This window comes from Trematomus bernacchii, unplaced genomic scaffold (genome assembly GCF_902827165.1).
Source record: "Trematomus bernacchii unplaced genomic scaffold, fTreBer1.1, whole genome shotgun sequence".
Lineage (NCBI taxonomy): Eukaryota > Metazoa > Chordata > Actinopteri > Perciformes > Nototheniidae > Trematomus > Trematomus bernacchii.
The window spans coordinates 88,088-108,079 of NW_022987429.1; the positions used below are offsets into that span (position 1 = coordinate 88,088).

The following is a 19,992-nucleotide window of genomic DNA, read 5'->3' on the forward strand; positions in this document are numbered from 1 at the left end:
CTTTGGCCATCAAGGCTGTCTACTCAGAACTAACCATAGGATTCAAAATGATATGCAGTGAAGGGATAGTTGCAAGGAAATACATTTTGTATTGTTTTTCAACCTGCTTAGTGAATGTAAAAATACTATATGTATGCGCAATCTTAAAATATTGCAGATGAACATGTAGGCAATATCATTAATGTGGAGAGGCTGCCAATCCAATAGTGCTCTAAGTCTAAGTGATGTGAATTGGAGCAGATTTTAGAAAGGTTGTCAGACTGGTCTAGACAGTTTAGAACTGTATTATGGTATCTTGTAATTTCCTCAGTTGTATTTATTATCATTTAATGTGTTGTCCAATACTGTCAGCAAAGGTTTACGATATATTCAAGTATAACTGCATAGGCAATATGCTACCTCTAATCTTTATTGAAAGTGCTCAAATGCCTTTGGTGAATTGAGAAGAATAATGCTTCAAAAAGACTAGGGAGGGACCAGCGTTACAGGAAGGGCAACTTTGAACCTTTATTCCGTGAAAACCAATCAGATGCATTTGACAGTTTGACATACATACTCGTGACCATGTGACTTCTACTTTAAAACCACTCAAATACCAAAGAGTTCTCTAACAAAATACAATATCAAGATGCTGCTTTTATGGGTAACACTGCTTGTTCTTCACCAAGGCTGTAAGTGCAAGTATCCTGTTAAGAATGTCCATGCACACAAGATACATAATGTAACTAAACTTTGTTTGTGCATGATAAATATTGTACACTAATTGTTATTTAATGTTTCACGGTTTGTATTCTGTCATTTATTTCAGATACGCTGGTTCCAGTGACTACAGTTCCTCTTGGTGAATCTGTGACCTTCACATGTGCTCTCCCTACTATTGAGTATGGCATTAAACAGCTCTACTGGTTCAAGCAAAATGCTGGAGAGAATCTGACATTAATTGTGAAACTGATCAAATTTACAAAACCTGAGTTTGCACCAGAGTTTTCTGACACAAGATTGGAGGTAAAAAGCGATAACAATTTAAGCAACCTGACGATTCTGAGGACAATCCCAGAAGATGAAGGAATGTATCACTGCTTAATCACAGAACGTTTTAGCAATCCTGAATGGAGTGGGACATATTTGTTACTAAAAGGTAAATGTGATCTAGTTCATTAGAATGAGTTTTGTAAATGCTTCAGGTCGGATCCAAAGCTGCACTTTGGTAATGTTTAAGTAAAGTAACATTTAAATGATCTGTTGCATTTTAACACAAATAAAAATAAAAATTCAGTTTGACATACAATTAAGATTAAATTATTCTATTTGTTTTCAGATATTTGTATTTACTTTGGATGTTGATTTATTTACCAACAACTATGTTGTATATCTTTGAGAAAGTTACAGTGTTAACCACTCAACACTAAAAGTGTTGCCAATTCTGCCATGCACCATATCTTTAAATATATGGTTAAAACTTGGTAATTACGTTCTATGCTCTGCTTTATCTTTATTGAAGCTCTAATCAATATTTAAATAATCTAATTTCACTTTGAGGGAATCTCTACTAATAAAGCAGCTCCACATTTGCTAAATATCAGCAGATTCATGTTAATACTTTTACAAATGTCATTTTTTAAAACAGTTTTGTATTTTTCAGGAAACACTCAGAGGACTTCAAAATATTCTGTTCAGTGGCCGACATTATCTGATCCAGCTCCTCCAGGAAACTCGATGACCCTTCAGTGTTCGGTCCTCTCTAAATCTGAGAATAAAACATGTCCAGGAGACATCCGTGTGTTCTGGTTCAGAGCCGGTTCAGATAAATCTCGTCCTAGCTTCATCTACACTGATGGAAGGGGACAAGAGGAATGTGAGAAGTTACCGGACACTCAGAAGAGTTGCTTTTCAAAGAACTTCAACTCCGCTGATGCCGGGACTTACTACTGTGCTGTGGCCTCATGTGGAGAGATATTATTTGGAGATGTAACAAAACTGAAAACTGAAGGTAAAAGTATTGCTATATGTTTTAACCTTTTCTCTCACTTTTACTGCTGGGTTAGGTGCTTTTAAGTTTGAAAAATATTTATATTCAAAATTGTTTGATATACAATATATTCCCCAGAAGTTTCCACCTTTATGGTCTCACCTATCATTAAATATAATTATTCAAGATGTTCTGGGCAATATTTTACATTATATTTGGCATCTTCATATCCTACTAATAGGCAGGAAAGGAAATACAATTCTCTAAGGGTTACAGTATTTATGTTTTGCTGTACATCATAAGATAGTCATAAGAAACCCAAGTAAGTGTCATTTTATTAGGACATCTGCATATTTACAAGTTTATAAAAAGTCAAATAAAATCCAGAATGATTGTAAGGAAATATTTGTGGTATTGTAAAGTAAATTCCTCTCGTTTTTTCTTCAGATTCCCTCTGTAATTTACAGACTTACAACATATATCTGCTGTGTGGGATCTCGGCTATAAGTCTGATTGTTATATCCGTCCTTATTCACGCCATCAAGAGAAGCAAGTGTGAATGTGACCATAATAAGGGTAATTAAATGTACCTTATATAACATGATGATAATATCAGTTATTTTATAAACAAGTGCATGCTTATCTATTTTCTAATTATTTTTCCTTTTGAAGATGCTGTGTCCCTGCAAGACTATGTTGCAAACATGAATGCAAAGGTAAGATCAACATACACACAAAATGGACAATTCATCTATTTCAGTTTTTCACATAATCTGCTATATATTTTCGCAGAAAAATGACCAATGGATTTATTCTACTGTCATCTACACCGTGATGAAAACCAGCATTGGTGGAACGAGAGACAAAAAAGCATCAAAGAGAGAGAGGATCTACGCTGCCGCCAAGGCATTCTGAAATGTTAGCTTTTTAAAAGTGGAGTCAGAGATTCCTTTCCCTGTCCTGTGCACATGCATGAGTGCCAGTTGGTGATTTGTTGGACCAGCGTTGTACGGCTAGCCCAGGGCAGTATACCAGATTATTTCTCAGCACACACATAGAGCGGACAGCTAGAGCACCGTAAGGAGATATTAGCTGATATTTGAAATAGAGTATTGTATTAATTTAACGTAATTGAAGTGCAAGTTTTATAGCATGTTGTAATTAGCTTGTGTTTTGCATATCAAGTATATATTGATTTACTTTTTATCTTCTTTTGATGCTTACATGTATAACCTGTTGATTGAATACAAAAAAATGCATTTTGTTCCATTGTTGTATGTGGCTGCAAATAATAAAAATGTGTCCCCTTAATAAATGGGACCCAGCAGCTTGAGTGGCAAATCAGAGGTACAGTAAAGGGTCTTTTTTTCTTGTGAGGCCGGGTTCATATATATCTCCATTAAATCATTAAACACTGTTCTAATTGTCATTTTGAACACATCTCATAAAGAAATCAAAGTTACAAGAGGAACTAAAATAAACAACACAACAGCAAGAGGAAAGCTGAACCTCATATTTAAAAATGCTCCAGGCAGCTTTTCTTTCAGACATAAATGGGGCGAAGCCTGCGAGCTAGTTCAGGCAGTCAACTCGAGCACCAATGATACATTAACACGTGACGCACCTCGTCCCTCTTACAACCAACCAAACACATTCTCCTAAACATGCCGCTCTATTTAAGCTGCCAGGTCTTCCTGTCTCTGCCTCGCTATGCTGCTGCTGCTGCTGCTGCTGTGTTCACTTGCTAATGCTGCGTTCATGTTCCTGCTGCTGTGTTTCATGTTCCTGCTGCTTACCTGACCCACCACCACCCCAGCTTCCACCCCAGCTTCCACCTGTAGGCTCGGGGGATAGTTATCTAATCATCACTCAATGTTCTATGTACATCTGTGGAGTGATGAGGCCCGAGCCTAGACGCCAAACTCAAACTATATGCTGCTTCTAATAAACATATTAAGAAACACGTGAGTTGTCTGACATAAATGTGAGAAAACAGCCAGTGTCCTCTATATGCTGTGACTCAGAAGCAGAGAAGAAAAGTAAATTTTGATCATGTTTAATACCAGCTAGGCAGGTTGTTTGTTAATGTGTTGTAGTTCACAGTATGACAGCAGTGTAGAATAGGGCTGTGTTGAATACTGTTTTAGTTAGTATTCATTTAACAATACCTGTGTTTGCTGATGTGATTCCTTGACAAAAAAAGCTGCTGTCTTTCATCCTTTGAGGGTGGAACTGTGCATGAAATATATCATCTGCATTAAAAATATTAGTGTATGGAAATGTGGTTATATTGTACACATATAAGTGAATAAGCAGAATAAATACATTTGAGGTTATTTTATTAGTTTCCTCTAGCTAACGTTTTATCCTTACTCTTACAAATAAATCAAAATCTACGGCTTTTCACCTTTCAGTGCCCCCTGGTGTTTGGTGTTCATACAGGAGACCACCTGTGTTTCATGCACCAACATGGCTTGCTTAAATTATGAATCATTCTCACAACAAACACCCAAAGTTAAAGTTGTCAAACCTAAAGAGGCTTCTTGCGTAATGATTTCAAAGAGCAATGATTTAATTATGACTGCAGTAACATTTCCTGTCATGCTTCCTGTGAACTAGAAGCATTATTCTGCCTTTCACTGTCAATGAAGAAAACAATTAAAGTCTTCTCTGGAGAGACAATTGACACACTTGCATTCAAATCATATTTAGTATTTCTTATCACATTTGGTGGAATTTTTATGTAGGAAATATTCATATTTGAGTAGGTTTTTTAGGCAATGGACTTAAAAAGACCAAGATGATAAAAACCAAGGGGTGCATGATGGTGAAGAAGCAGTGTACCTGCGGCCTAGATGCACAACAGGCCTTCGCTAATATCGGTTTGTATCACTATTTCACAACATTTGAAATCCAACATACACCAACAAAATGCCCTTTTATTTTTAATCAAGTATTTTTACATGTAAGCATATGAACAACATCATATTCCAGATAAACATCATAGTCTCAATGCAAGCTAAATCACACATGGTATAACAGCTTTTAGCTTTAAAACTCAAACAGGCAAGCTGCAGTCTGCTTATTTAATGCAATACAATTGTCAAATTCAGGATAAATCTCATTATCCGCTTGCTGTCCGATCTGTGAGCAAAAATAATATGTGTCAGCCCTAGCGGAGTCCACTTCTGACAAGCTAATACGTTCATAAAGCTTTGGCAGCAGCGTAGATCCTCTCTCTCTTTGCTGCTCTTCCCTCCCTCGTTACACCAATGCTGGTTTCCATGACGGTAAAGACGACAGTAGAATACATCCATGGGTCTTCATTTCTCTGAGGAAATGTAATACAGACAAGAACGAACTTGGTCAAAACGGATCAAAATGCATGATACATTTTTTGCAATAGTGAACTAACCTTTACATTTATTTTTGCAACATTTTCTTGCAGGGACACGGCAGCTACAATATGAACAAAAGGAATTTAGAAATCGATAAGGATAACCTAGTTTTTATAAATACTGATATTAGCATCAGCTAATGTGAGATATAGAGAGGGACTATACTTACCCTTGTCATGGCAATAATCACACTTGTTTTTCTTGATGGCGTGAATAAGGATGGCTATAACAATCACACTAATAACCGGGACCACAGACGGCAGAAGCAGAAATACATCGTCAGTCTGTAAATCACCAAAAGACCGTAAGCCGGTTCCTGAAACATGAAAGGAAAACACAAAAACATTTAGTTAGAATAAAAAAAATGTACTTTCACCCAAGAATATTTTACTTTGTAGTGCCGAGAGAAGGGAGTCGGAGGCGGTGCATCGGAGGTACAAATCTGGCTTTATTGAGGAGCAGAAATCGACATGCTGTCGGGTCGAGCCGAGAAGAGTAAGAGAAAGTGAAAGGGACACACACACTGTAGGTACCCCGGAGGTACCGTCAACATATATGTCCGGGCGGAAACAATACCCCCAACCTGTAGTTCCATGCGTGAATTATGTACCCTAGTTAAATAGTGGTCACTACAGAAGCCCCCCCAGAATTCAACCATGGACACAATCCTCGCGTCCGGGAGGAAGCACCACAGGGGCCGAGGAGGGCGGGGCCGCAGGCGAGGGCCGGGCCATGGAAAGGGCCGTCGGAAGGGGGCCGCAGGAGAGAGCAGGGGCCCCAACGAGGGCGAGGGCATCCCCACCGGAGGGCGGGCCGGAACGGGCCATCGTCGGGGGGCCGCAGGAGAGGGCAGGGGCCCCAACGAGGGCGAGGGCATCCCCACCGGAGGGTGGGGGGCGGGCCGGAACGGGCCGTCTTCAGGGGGCCGCAGAAGAGGGTAGGGGCCCCAACGAGGGTGAGGGCATCCCCACCGGATGGTGGGGGGCGGGCCGGAACGGGCCGGAACGGGCCGACGTCAGGGGGCCGCAGAAAGCAGGGTCGCCGTGTAGCGACGAGGGGACAGGCGAGAAAAACCCGGTGGTCCCCAGCAGGGAGGAGCGCTGCCCGGCCGCAGGCGAAGGCACAGCGGCGGCGGGCACGAAGTCCTCGGGAGGAAGGAGCCGTGTCCCCGGGACGAAGGAGCCGTGGACAGGGGAGAGGCCAGATGGGGCGCCGTCGAGGCGAACCGTGAGCCGCGGTTAGAGGTGAGGCCAGGCAGGGTCCCGAAGCGCGCCACCCACGGGCCGATGAAGGCATGGGCGACGTCCGGAACCGCCGAGGCGAGGGAAGAGGCGAGACGGGGTCCAGAAGCGCGCCACCCACGGGCCGAAGAAGGCGTGTGTGACGTCCGAAACCGCCGTCGAGGTGGTGAAACAGCGAGAGGGTCCACACGAGGCTGACCAGACATGGTCGAACCTCCTCCCAGGCACCAGAAAAAAACTCAAAAGGTCGTCCTGTCCACGATCAAACAGGTGGGCGAAATTGTGAGAGGATCCACACGAGGCCGACCAGACGTGATCGAACCTCCTCTCCGGCACCACAAAAAACAAAGACAAAAAAAAAGACAGACGGATGTTGATAGCCGCTGGTAGCTGCTAGACATCGTCAGCTGTTGCTAGCAGTCGTCGCTAGCCGTTGGTAGCAGCTAGCCGTCAGCTGTCGTGGCTAGCTGTCGTGGCTAGCTGCCGTTAGCCGTCGAGGCCAGCCGGTCTCGACGGCCGGTAGTCGCTGACGTCGTCGGCGGCCCCGGAGCCTCTGCTAGGCGGCGTGCCCTTACCAGGGAAGGTGCTGCAGCATGCAGTGGCAAGCACCTCAGGGGTAAATCGCCGGGCGGCCAGGAGGAACCGGCCAGCATCTCCGGCCAAAGCGCGGGGCTCAACACTAGCCGAGTCAGCTAGCGCAGCCCGGACATGCAGCATGTCCCGAAGAACCAGCTCCACGAGGCAGAAGACGGGTCCCTCCATACCTAGCAGGTCGTGCATCGTCCCCTCGTAGTAGGAAGGCTTGCTGCCCTCCAGCGCCGAGACGAAGCGGGAATGGTGAGCGACGTTCCCAGCCATTCCGTGGGGCGCACCGAGCCTCAGTCCGAGCGCACGAGGCAGCCACGGACGTCTCCAAGAATCTCCGGCATTTCGAGAAAAGCTGCGCTTTTTGCCGTGTTCGAGGCAGTCTCGGATCCTTCGCGAGACTTATGTCAGGGTCACCAATGTAGTGCCGAGAGAAGGGAGTCGGAGGCGGTGCATCGGAGGTACAAATCTGGCTTTATTGAGGAGCAGAAATCGACATGCTGTCGGGTCGAGCCGAGAAGAGTAAGAGAAAGTGAAAGGGACACACACACTGTAGGTACCCCGGAGGTACCGTCAACATATATGTCCGGGCGGAAACAATACCCCCAACCTGTAGTTCCATGCGTGAATTATGTACCCTAGTTAAATAGTGGTCACTACAACTTAATATATAATATATAAATAAATATTTCTTCACAATCAATATGGATTTTATTTGACTTTGATTTAAATGTAACCTCTTATCAATGCAAATGCAAATGCCCCTATCAAACACTTAAACTCTGGAGGTTAACACTGTCACTTTCTCTATCTAGCTCAAAGGTTTCCGCCTACCACTCTGTCAAGAATAAATGATGCAAGTGTTGTTTTCATTCAGGCGCTGCTACCTAGCAAATGCCTCTAGAAGCACTGGGGGGAGGCAGAGGAACATAATTATATTCATCAGGTGATCTATCTCATGCATGACTTTCAGGATATAGTGACCGTTTCAGCAAATGTGATACCAAGTTAATTCTAGATAGATTTACTAGCTGCAGCTTCCACAGAAGTTATCACCAGCCATATATGAATTGTATTATTCACAAAAATTGCTTTGTATGAATGTAGGCCCCCTCCCCCTCAAACAGCCTCTATACATGACTCATTTGTCGTTTACGTTTAAACAACATTAGCTCCTGTTGATAAGATGGTAAATTACTAAGGACACTTATACTTCAACAAAATATTAAGATTGTTTAGTTAAAAAAGAAACAACTTTAAAGAAATGAATGGGTGTACTAGGAACGTGACACAAGATGTTGCAAGCTTGGCTGATACTTAATGCATCACATCCACACTCTTGGACTTCCTGTCTCTCTGTAATGGATGTTAAAAAGAAAGAAAGGAATTTAACATATATTACAGAATCATATATCTATTGTGTACTGATCTGTACAGTTATATCTCTCACAGGCTCCGCCCTCTACTGGACTCTATGGGTACTACCTTATCCCGGGTGCATTCTTCCACTGAGACTTCTATAGACGTAGCCGGCCCAGGGCGGGCCTACCTGAATGCGCGCGCATCACACCGTATAAAAGGAGGCCTCGCCTCCTGACTATCATCCTATACCTCTCTTCAGCGAGCGGAATAGAACAGACAGTGCCCTGAGTAGAGGGCTCCGCCTGTGTTTATATAACTAGGGTTACAATACGTAACCCCCCGTTTTTGCCAAGGTTAAAATAAATAGGCAATTTACAAGAGAGTCTTTGGTTGATGCTTACACGCATACAACAAAAAGAAAAGATGATAGATGGAAACTTCAGAAAAGTTTGGTCAGAATGGGTTTGAAACCACAGAGGCTATCTTTGTCTTTAGTTTCAGAGGAGTCAACACACACACACACACACACACACCCACACACACACACACGCACACACACACACACACACACACACACACACACACACACACACACACACACACACACACAGACACACACACACACAATGTGGTTTCAAATCTTCGTGCTAACTACTGATCTTAGTTTTCACAGCTTGCAGTCGACATAAAAAAAAGGTTTTTTCCAGAGAAATATACTTATTTCTTGCAGAGTTCAATGTAAAGACTGCTATCAGCCTCATGTGCGTACTGCTAATATGAAGCTACAGTCAGCAGCTTAGCTTAGCACAATGACTAGAAACAGGGGGAAACAGCTATCTCCACTCAGGGAAGTATTGGACTCTAAATCTAGTCATGAAAGGGGGGATATCTTAAGTTTCTTATGATGACCTGGATTAAATGTTGGGCTACGCAACTCACACACGTTTACTTGTGACATTCATCATGGTCATCAAGGTCAGTCAAACCTAATGTCTGGTTTGTTTGGTTTGTAGATTCGTTTTTTAGGGCCCTTCACCCACCACTAGCGGTGAGCAAACCTGATACCGAGTACGATAGTGAATATCATTGTTTGAACAGTAACAGAAATCGAATTGATTTATTTTGAATAGTAACCACAACATAACTTTATCATTTTATAACAAAGGATGTAAATACAACTCAACAATTGTGCTTGCATGGGATTGAGTTGTGTTGTTTACTAGACATTGATTGAACTAAATGAGTGCACATCCAAGAAGGCAAAACCAAAATCTATCACATTAACTGCTTTTGCTAAATTTAGCCTGCGGAGGCTTCTTGTACGCTAGTGACATATCCTGTTGATGCCCAAAGTCATGAGCATTCTGAGTAAACATGCTTTGCGGTCTGTCAAAGCAGAGAAATGGCCAGCCACAGCCTACATCTCACAGATCCGCTCCTGCATGTGGCTTTGCTTGTTGTTTCTTATACATGCAAACACCTCAGTGCAGTGAAATTAAAAGAACCAAACTATGTTTTTTAGAAATAACACATAAAATATCTATTGTTAGCATTTCAGAAACTATTTCGGAAGCTCTATTTTCCTGTCCAAAAATAGATTCTCTCTGCAGTACTTATACGCATCTATAGGAAGCCACTTATCTATCTTGAGCAATAACAATGAATAAGTCACATTTTAGACACAATTACAAACAAGGAAGAACAGGATGAAATGAGCTAAGTTTTACATTTGTACTATTACATTACATTCTTTTTTTGTTAATTTAAATATCTTTCAAATGTACTGTTTTGCTATTTGGTTTGACTTTTAGCACTTGTGGAAAGTTTCTAATATATCTCTCTAGCAGAAATGCTTTGGTACAACTGGATGACATTAATCTAGGCCTAGGTAAGCATTTCATGGATTACTAAAAAATCTCTCCATTATTATTGATCCAGCTAGTCTCATTATTACAGGGTTGTTGAAAATATCAGATAAAACGTTAAATTGTGTTGTATTTGTATCTTAAGAGCAAAGTCAGATTCAACTCGGTTTCTTCAGCCTGGCTGTAGTTATGTCAACTGCAGGCAGTGTCTTTCATCTAGTTCCTGAGATGAGAAGATGATCTGCTCTGAAGTGGTAAAGCCCATCAACAGACACATAAACAGTGAGCGCTATCATCAAAGCACAATGTTCGCTACCTGATGTGCTTTTAGGTGTGAGGAGAAACTTGTATCCTTGTTCTTTGTACATTGCCTGCTGTATTTCAAAAGGAAGCTTTAACAGAAACATGATTTACTGTCGTTGACTGGGGGAATGTGATTGAGACTTTTAAGGTTATATATATATATAGATTTGATTTAACCCAGTGCAGCAGCACTTGAGTTAGTATTAGTAACATACTACCTAACACAGAAAATATTTTAGCAACAGGCATCAAGATAATGGCATAAGCTAAAAAACATATTGAGGTTGCTCAGACCGTGAGAGAAAAAAGCAATTTCCCACTAAAACAGTGACTGTTTTCTGCTGGTAGTGCATGACATTAAGACATTTTTGTGGGTGGGAAGACAGTGAGGGGTTATGTTTTTGTCATTGAAGCTTTAAGGTTGGCAAAAGCAGGCCTGCATGGAGGTCCTTGTGTGTTATGTCAAATGATATCCTTCTAGAGAAGTGACGGATTATGTAGTTAATAGAAAGACAAAGAATGTACAGCCTAGTGGTTACAGTGGTGGTTTGAGCTAAAGGCTATTATACTCACAGTGGCCATGATAACATGCTGATGTTTGGGAGGTATCATTTTACCCATCTTGGTTTGGAATTCAAGCTTTTGAAAAAAATGTGTTAGCAAAGACACAAAATGAAATGATTTGACTCTGGGAACCTTGAATGTCCATACAAAGTTTCCTCTGCAATGTATCCAGTAAATGTTGAGATATTTCCTTTAGGTGAAAACTTGGACATGCAGGTAGAGGAAAAATCCAAAGATGACCAAAGTTGGAAGGGTTCATCCTGCTGGGACCATCAATGTCTGTCCAAAATGTCATAACAATCTGTCAAAAAGTTAATAATAATAATGCCATCCCCAGAGTCTATCCAAGCTAGAAAATACCTGCCTGTTGCCCTTCTGAATAAACACTTTTATTTCAGATCATTTTGACAAATGTTACAAAAATGAATCCTGCCACTGCTACAGTTGTTAACTGGACATTGAGATTTTGAGGACACTTTTTACATGATCTGTAGACTATGAAAAATGACAGCTGTAGATGAGGCAATTAAGGATTTGACATGTATTGCACACTTTTCCGTGGCAGTATGAATCAACACTGCTACGGTAAGTTGCATAATGCTCATGTCTGCAGCTGAAAGCCTCTTTTAAGAAAATCTCTGCATTTGTTGCCTATTTTTTCTCCCCTACCCCTGACCTTTCTCACCTCTCAAAAAGTTGCTTGTGGCTTCTGATTGATGAAAGGTACAGTAAATAAAGTAAATAATCTTAGACAAAACTAGGACTGTTGCACAGACTTTTTGGAAATCTAACTAATAAGGTGTTTTTTAATTGTGTTGGCTTTAGAGATCAGTGTTTCAGATTTCTGCGAAGTTCAAAGAAGGGTGGCGGAAGTTCAAGGTTGCTCAATTTTCCTTGAACTAAGGCTTGAATGTCGTTTGACTTATATGAGCGCCGTCACCTTTACTGGAAGATGGTGGGTGAGAAAATAAGACTCCTTCTTCTTCTACATATAAGCAGTGTGAGAGATTTAGTATCACATCATTGGCGAATTCACACTAGTTTGCTTTTAAAAGGAGTGAAAGATGCATTATCATTAAATGATCACTACAAATCAAATTAAAATAAATACTCCGTTACAAGTAATAGTCCTGCATTAAAAAGTATAATTTACATGTAGTTGCAAAAGTAAAAGGTTGTGTTATACCTATTGGAACAATATTATAGATAAACTAGAGAATGCAATTCCTGAAGAAATTGCTAGTGGGAATGCTTTATGCTGAAAAGCTGACGCTAAACTGCTATGCTGAAATGTAATGTGTAAGAAGAAAGTGAAGAATTTAGATTGAAATGATACATGAACACTGAAAAGAAAGTAAAAAGGCTTGGAAAAGCAGCAGAATATTTGAACTGCAAACTTTTGAACTAACTTGATGGTGAATAATCTGTCGCCATGCCAACGGCATTTGATGACATCCCATAATACGCTTAGATGTGTGGATGGCTGCATCGTTACCAAACCTGTGAAGTTTTGGGCCGTTTGGAGCATTTTCACTGAAGTTATGAGAAAACCGTGTTTCATGGCGAGCCTTGTGTTACCATGGCAATGGCATTTGAAGAAACCCCATCATTGACGTAGAGCTGTACCGGTGATATACAAGCGAAGTTTGGAGGATGATCGGACCGTGTCCATTGGACTTACAGCAACATCGTGCTTCATGGCGAGTGGTGTCGCCATGGCAACGGCATTTGATGACACCCCATAATACGGTTAGGTGCGTTGATGGCTGCATCGTTACCAAACCTGTGAAGTTTTGGGCCGTTTGGAGCATTTTCACTGAAGTTATGAGAAAACCGTGTTTCATGGCGAGCATTGTGTTACCATGGCAACGGCATTTGAAGAAATCTCAAAACTGTCTCGGAGATGTCTTCACGGCTGGACTGTTAGCACACATGTGCATTTTGAGCACTTTTTGAACATTTTCATAGGAGTTAAAGGGACATCGTGTTTTATGGCGAGGGATGCGTTTCCATGGAAACGGCATATGGTGAGATTTCAGATTTGGCGTAGAGCTGTTGAGGCATGGACCGGTGATATATAAGTGAAGATTGGGGGACGATTGGACCATGTCCATTGGACTTACAGCGACATCGTGTTTCATGGCGAGTGGTCTGTCGCCATGGCAACGGCATTTGATGACACCCCATAATATGCTCAGATGCGTTGATGGCTGCATCGTTACCAAACCTGTGAAGTTTTGGGCCATTTGGAGCATTTTCACTGAAGTTATGAGAAAACCGTGTTTCATGGCGTGCATTGTGTTGCCATGGCAACGGCATGTCCCGTAGATGTCTTCACGGCTGGACTGTTAGCACACATGTGAAGTTTGAGCAGTTTTTGAACATTTTCATAGGAGTTATAGCGACATCGTCTTTTATGGCGAGGGATGCGTTTCCATGGAAACGGCATATGGTGAGATCTCAGATATGGCGTAGAGCTGTTGAGGCATGGACCGGTGATATACAAGTGAAGATTGGGGGACGATTGGACTGTGTCCATTGGACTTACAGCGACATTGTGTTTCATGGCGAGTGGTCTGTCACCATGGCAACGGCATTTGATGACACCCCATAATACGCTTAGATGCGTTGATGGCTGCATCGTTACCAAACCTGTGAAGTTTTGGGCCGTTTGGAGCATTTTCACTGAAGTTATGAGAAAACCGTGTTTCATGGCGAGCATTGTGTTGCCATGGCAACGGCATTTGAAGAAACCCCATAATTGACGTAGAGCTGTTGAGGGCTGGACCGGTGATATACAAGCAAAGTTTGGGGGATGATCGGACCGTGTCCATTGGACTTACAGCGACATCATGCTTCATGGCGAGTGGTCTGTCGCAATGGCAACGGCATTTGATGACACCCCATAATACGCTTAGATGCGTTGATGGCTGCATCGTTACCAAACCTGTGAAGTTTTGGGCCGTTTGGAGCATTTTCACTGAAGTTATGAGAAAACCGTGTTTCATGGCGAGCATTGTGTTGCCATGGCAACGGCATTTGAAGAAACCCCATAATTGACGTAGAGCTGTTGAGGGCTGGACCGGTGATATACAAGCGAAGTTTGGGGGATGATCGGACCGTGTCCATTGGACTTACAGCGACATCGTGCTTCATGGCGAGTGGTCTGTCGCCATGGCAACGACATTTGATGACACCCCATAATACGCTTAGATGCGTTGATGGCTGCATCGTTACCAAACCTGTCAATGTGACATCATCGTGTTCCATGACACAGGTGTTTATATTTGAGCTAACGACGACAGCTGTGTGTCACCAATAATGTATAAAATAGGTGGAACATGTTGAAGTCAGTATGAAGTCTCCATCAGACAGAAAAGAATAGGCTCAGACAGTCTGTTAAACTCCAGTGACCACGTCGTTAGCTCAAACACGAACACCTGTGTGTTATGACATCATCGTGTTCCATGACACAGGTGTTTATATTTGAACTAACGAGGTGTGCAGAGATCAAAGGTTTCCATTGTTCTGAATGAGAGATGAACCTCTTACATGTGAACGTTTTGTGGAAGAACGATAACAGATATCTGTGAAATTTCAAAACGAGAAGCATGTCAAGGAAGTTGAGTATCTGAAGTGTAATTTTGTACTTTCGGGTTAATAATGTGTCCTTTTTGGCAGTTTAACTAAAGGTGTGCGGCTGCTGCTGTGAGGAAATATCTGCCTGAAATTACAATGGGCGTTTTTGTCACTTCATGCCCTCAAGAGGCATTTTGTTTAATTATTTTGCTTAATTATTTGTCATTTTTCAAGCTACGAGATGTTTTCCTACGTTTGTCATGACAAATTATATCTCAGGAAGGTAGGGTTTGGGAATTATGGCAGTTTTAAAAAAATATATGAAGGCAAATTTCAAGATTTCCTACCCTCTAGCTGTGACATCACACACTCTGCCTTAATGAGCTGCGCAATGTTAAAGTTCAAATGTTAAAAATGTGATGAATTATGGGATGTATCTCTGGAATTATGAAAATTATGAATGATAAAAGTAATAGCCTGCGATTCCCGACCGAGCTGAACGTTTTGATGTTTGAACGGAGTTTCTGCGATGTTGAATGTGGGAGGAGAAGAGCTCCAAAATAAGTCGGCGGAATAATAAACTTTTTGTCCGTGGAACAACATATAATTGGAATGCTGTATCAGCATTCCCACTAAATAACATGAACAATTATCATGGGTCACTGAGAAGGATTTCATTTGAACTGCTTCATAAAATTATTGATAGTTAAATATAAATCAGTGCACCAGCATTTTTTTGTCATGTAGTCGGATAAATGTATTGGAGTAAAGGTACAACATAATTTAATGACCTCAAAAATAAGTACAGTACTTGAATAAATGCACTACTATAGCCTTTAGTTCTTCCATGATCCTGCATTTCCCAATGATTTAGTGGCATTTGGAGGAAGAGCATAGTGTTTCTCTTATTATCAAACATGCACTCAAAAACACTCAAAGCTAAACTTTAACATTTGAAGAATGTGCAGATGTTCCCAAATTATTATTTATTATACACTATAAATAACCTTTCGTCGACTTTAAATGTACACCTTAGCTGCATTTGCTTTGATACAGTGAAAAAAGCATTCGTTACTTTATTTACCAAAAATGGGTCATAGGTTTGCAAAATGTTACAGGAAGTACATTATGTCTCAGCCAATCGGTTTGATTTCCACTTTGTAAGCCTTGAAAACCATGACATAAAATCTTCCATTTGAGTGTGAAGACATCAGTGGTGCACGAGCAGGGCTCTGTGTCACAATGATTGGAGGACTGGCTGCTTTGATTTTTCTAAGTGCATTGTGTGAGTGCAACTTCCCTTTTCTACTTTAAGATGAATACAACTGTAATATATAGTTTTGTATAAATATAACACAAAACATGTTAGGAATTATTGTATCTAACTGTCTTCTGTTGAGCTTGTAACAGTTTTTGAGACTGTATTTATCTCTTTTCTTCAGCCCTGATTCAAACTGCAGAGGATTCTCACCAGATCTCTTTGACTGTGGTGGAACTTGGCGATGATTTGGGTTTGGCATGTTCAACTGTTGAAAATGTAGCCGGGTTATTTTACTGGTATAAGCTGAAGTTTGGATATATGGTCGAAACAGTTGCAGCAGGAACTTTGGCGAACATAACACTTCAAGGAGAATTTAAAAACTCAAGACTAGCTGTTAAAAAACTGAATGGTCAGTTTGTTCTGAACATCAGAAATGTAACTAAAGAAGATGAAGCAACGTACTTCTGTCAAGCAGGAACAGCATACACCATGGAATTGGTTAATAGCACACTTTTGGTTGTTAATGGTAAAGTATGTTCATTTATTGTTTGCTGCTTTGTCAATTTCTCTCTCCCCTCCCTCCCTCCTCCTCTCTCCCCTTCCCCCACTGGACTATAACTCCCCACACACACTCAGACACTCAAATCCAGCACAAGACCCTTTTTTTTTGCGCTGCTATGGACAATCTGCAATAAATGCACATTCTATGGACAATCTTGCACCAAATATATTGATATTGAAGTGACTGTTATTTAGTATATATTATTTAATATATATTGATTGTTGTGTTTATTATCTTAATCTGTGCATAATGTGTAAATGTGTCTGTTGATTGTGTATATAGGATATACATATTTTATACATATCTGTATATTGTAACATTTCATATTCAGGATTGTTGGAAACGTCATTTCGATCTCTGTCTGTAAACACAAACTGAGTAAGATTGACATTAAAGTTGACTTTTGACTTTGACTACTATCCATTAGTTAAATCCTGCCTTTTTGTCCATCACACAGATCATAAAAACCTGAAGAAATCTATCTACGTGAAACAAAGTCTGAAGACCAAGTCAGTCCAGCCCGGCGACTCAGTGACTCTCCAGTGTTCACTCCTCTCCAAACACAAAGAAAAGGCAGATCAGTGTCCAGGCGAACACAATGTGTACTGGTTCAGGTCTGGATCAGGAGAATCCCATCCAAGCATAATTTACACTCACAGTGAGGAACAAAAGGAAAGCAGTTGTGTCTTCAGTCTGTTCAAAACTATACACAACTCCTCTGATACCGGGACGTATTACTGTGCTGTGGCTACATGTGGACAGATCCTGTTTGGAGAAGGAACTACAGTAGAGACAAGTACGTTACATCTTATTTAATTCACAATGCATCTATGTTGATTATTCTCTTGCTTCCTTAATAGGCTTTAGTGTTAGCTGCCTCCGCTACACTTTCCCTATCTGTTTTTTCAGTGTGTGTGTTTCCTACATTTCCTGCGGTACTCTTTTGTCCATCAAGGCTTTTTTTGCTGTCCATGTACTAGTGCAGCTTATAACATATAGCTCTAAAATTGCACATTAGAGCAATACTACAAAAAGCATTTTTAAAGTACAAGTCACTGCTGCTGTGAAACAATTAGTTTGTTTTCCTTTCAGTTTTTACTGTTATGGAAGGCCAACAAGCCCTCCTACTGACACACAAATTATGTACAGTAGTGGATCATCACTCAAAATTCAGAGCTTTTAGTGATTATACAACTATAATTAATTATAATTATTTACTAATGTAAAAGCAATTAAATTACATTAGAGCTAATAGTTAATTTTCTCTGTAATTGTTTTTCTCATTACAGGACAACAACTGGACCTATTTGTCCCTGTGCTCGGGACGCTGCTGGCCTGCTGTTTGATTGTGATTGCTGTTCTTATAATCTTCAGAAATCAAAAGTCAGTTTGTGAACATTGCAAAGGTAGATTCATGGAGTTTGTGTAAAGTCTTTGAAACATTAACCAAGTTAGGATTCAGCAGTTCAGCATATTTTTACCTAGGTTTTGCAGTAATTGTAATGGTTTGATAATGGTTATCATAACGTCTGTATTGGTACATTAATAGCTTCAGCTTTCAGCTCTTCTACGTGCACTAATGTAAATGAAATGCCGGTAAAGATTCAAATGTGGGGTTGTGCCAGCAGTAAAGTAATTATTCCTGGATCACAAACTTTGATGTGAAATGACAACAATAGCTTAATTGTTTGCCTTTCATTTTTTTCTTTTTTACAGGAGAATCTTCCAACCATGCTCTTGATGAAAGATTGGCTGAGGATGAATCAATTAATGTGGTAAAGATCATTTATATATCATCTTATGCATGACGGCAGTAACTGCTGTTACAATTGGGTTAGAAAAAGACCCAGAAATCTTTGGGTGCTTAACTGCACATTTGACATATAATTTTGATGTTTAATTTGATATTCACTTGGTTGTGGTTTAAATGCTCTAAAAGGTCACCTATTATGCAAAATCCATAAACATGTGTCCTCTGTGTAAAGAGATTCTGAAAGTTTCAGGAAAAAAGATTCGCTCACTTTTTGTCCTGATCCATTTATATAAAAACCTGTCTGAAAATGAGCTGATCAGATTTTTGCCACTTTATTATGTCATAACAATGTTTTGGCTTGTGTGACCATTAGCCAATAACTAACCAAGGTAACCCCCCCCCCCCCACCTTATCACCTGAATCTCCTCCTAGAGCACCATTGTGTTCATTTTAACCAAATATCTCTGAGGGGCGTTGGGAGTGGCTCCTTATTTTTCATCTAAAGCAGGGGTGTCAAACTCAAGGCCCGGGGGCCAAATCCGGCCCGTGACTTCATTTACTGTGGCCCCACAAGACCTTGCAAAGAATATAATATGTTTATTATACGGTTACATGATGATTTACAGAAGCACGTTGCCCATAAACTACATGTCCCACAATGCATCTCAAATTAGACTTTTTTTTCTCAGAATTTGACTTTTTTTCTTCTAAATATGCCTTTTTTCTTAGAATGTGCCCTTTTCTCAGAATTTGACTCTTTTTTTTAAATGTCACTTCCTTTTTTTTTTTTTTAAATGTCACTTCCGATTTTGACTTCTTTTCCAGCTTTTCTTTTTAAATCATTTTGGGACATTCTCACTGAAGATACTTGCAATTATTTGCCCCAGACTTCTGCTTTCAGACATAGTTAATTATGAAGTTATTACCCTATCAGATACATTAATCCAATGCAGAGGCAATAATGTAATATGATACATTATTTTATATATATATTTATATATAAGTTACAACTGGCCCTTTGAGTGCAGCCATAATGCTGATGTGGCCCGCGATTCAATTGAGTTTGACACCCCTGATCTAAAGTAACAGACAGAGAATCAGCACTTTTGAAACAGGGCTGAAACAGAGGGGATTATGGGATGCTACAATGATCTGTTTGGTATTTGGAGCCAAACACTTCAGAGACATGTTTTGTATATAACTGGGAACTATAATATATTGATGAAAAACAGTATAATAGGGGACCTTTAAAGCTCACAATCCTATTTATTTTCTTTTGCAGGGCGGTGGAGCAGCACTGAACTATGTAGCGCTGGATTTCCCCTCAAGAAAAGCCAAAAGATGGAAAAACAGTGAGTTACAGCAGGACTGTCTATACTCTGGCATGACAGATCATCAGTGAACTATACGACAAAATAAGGTCAATTGTGTTTCATGTTAGATTCATCTTGAATAAACACTGAATAATTGACTGATTCATTATTGAAGACTTCTGCCAGAAAATCCATCTTTGTTATTTTTATTCAGAAAATGTCGTGACATGTTTTGTT

At 40.5% G+C, this 19,992-nt stretch overlaps 1 protein-coding gene and 1 long non-coding RNA gene across 2 annotated transcripts; one reads left to right on the plus strand and one right to left on the minus strand.

The window, feature by feature from the left end:
- The first annotated feature begins 370 nt into the window (after positions 1 to 370).
- LOC117491067 lies at positions 371 to 19,911 on the plus strand. Its single transcript, XM_034140912.1, has 12 exons — positions 371 to 671; positions 809 to 1,138; positions 1,643 to 1,990; positions 2,417 to 2,545; positions 2,642 to 2,685; positions 2,762 to 2,878; positions 16,067 to 16,151; positions 16,309 to 16,653; positions 17,147 to 17,485; positions 17,979 to 18,095; positions 18,406 to 18,464; positions 19,725 to 19,911. Exons 1-12 carry the CDS (start codon positions 629 to 631, stop codon positions 19,842 to 19,844), a joined length of 2,076 nt encoding a protein of 691 aa, XP_033996803.1. The 5' UTR covers positions 371 to 628; the 3' UTR covers positions 19,845 to 19,911.
- Positions 4,909 to 5,806, minus strand: LOC117491374. The gene is made up of 3 exons (XR_004556770.1): positions 5,537 to 5,806; positions 5,385 to 5,428; positions 4,909 to 5,300 (listed from the first exon to the last, which is right to left on the minus strand). It is a non-coding gene; the product is annotated as an uncharacterized LOC117491374 (long non-coding RNA).
- Positions 19,912 to 19,992: the final 81 nt, after the last annotated feature.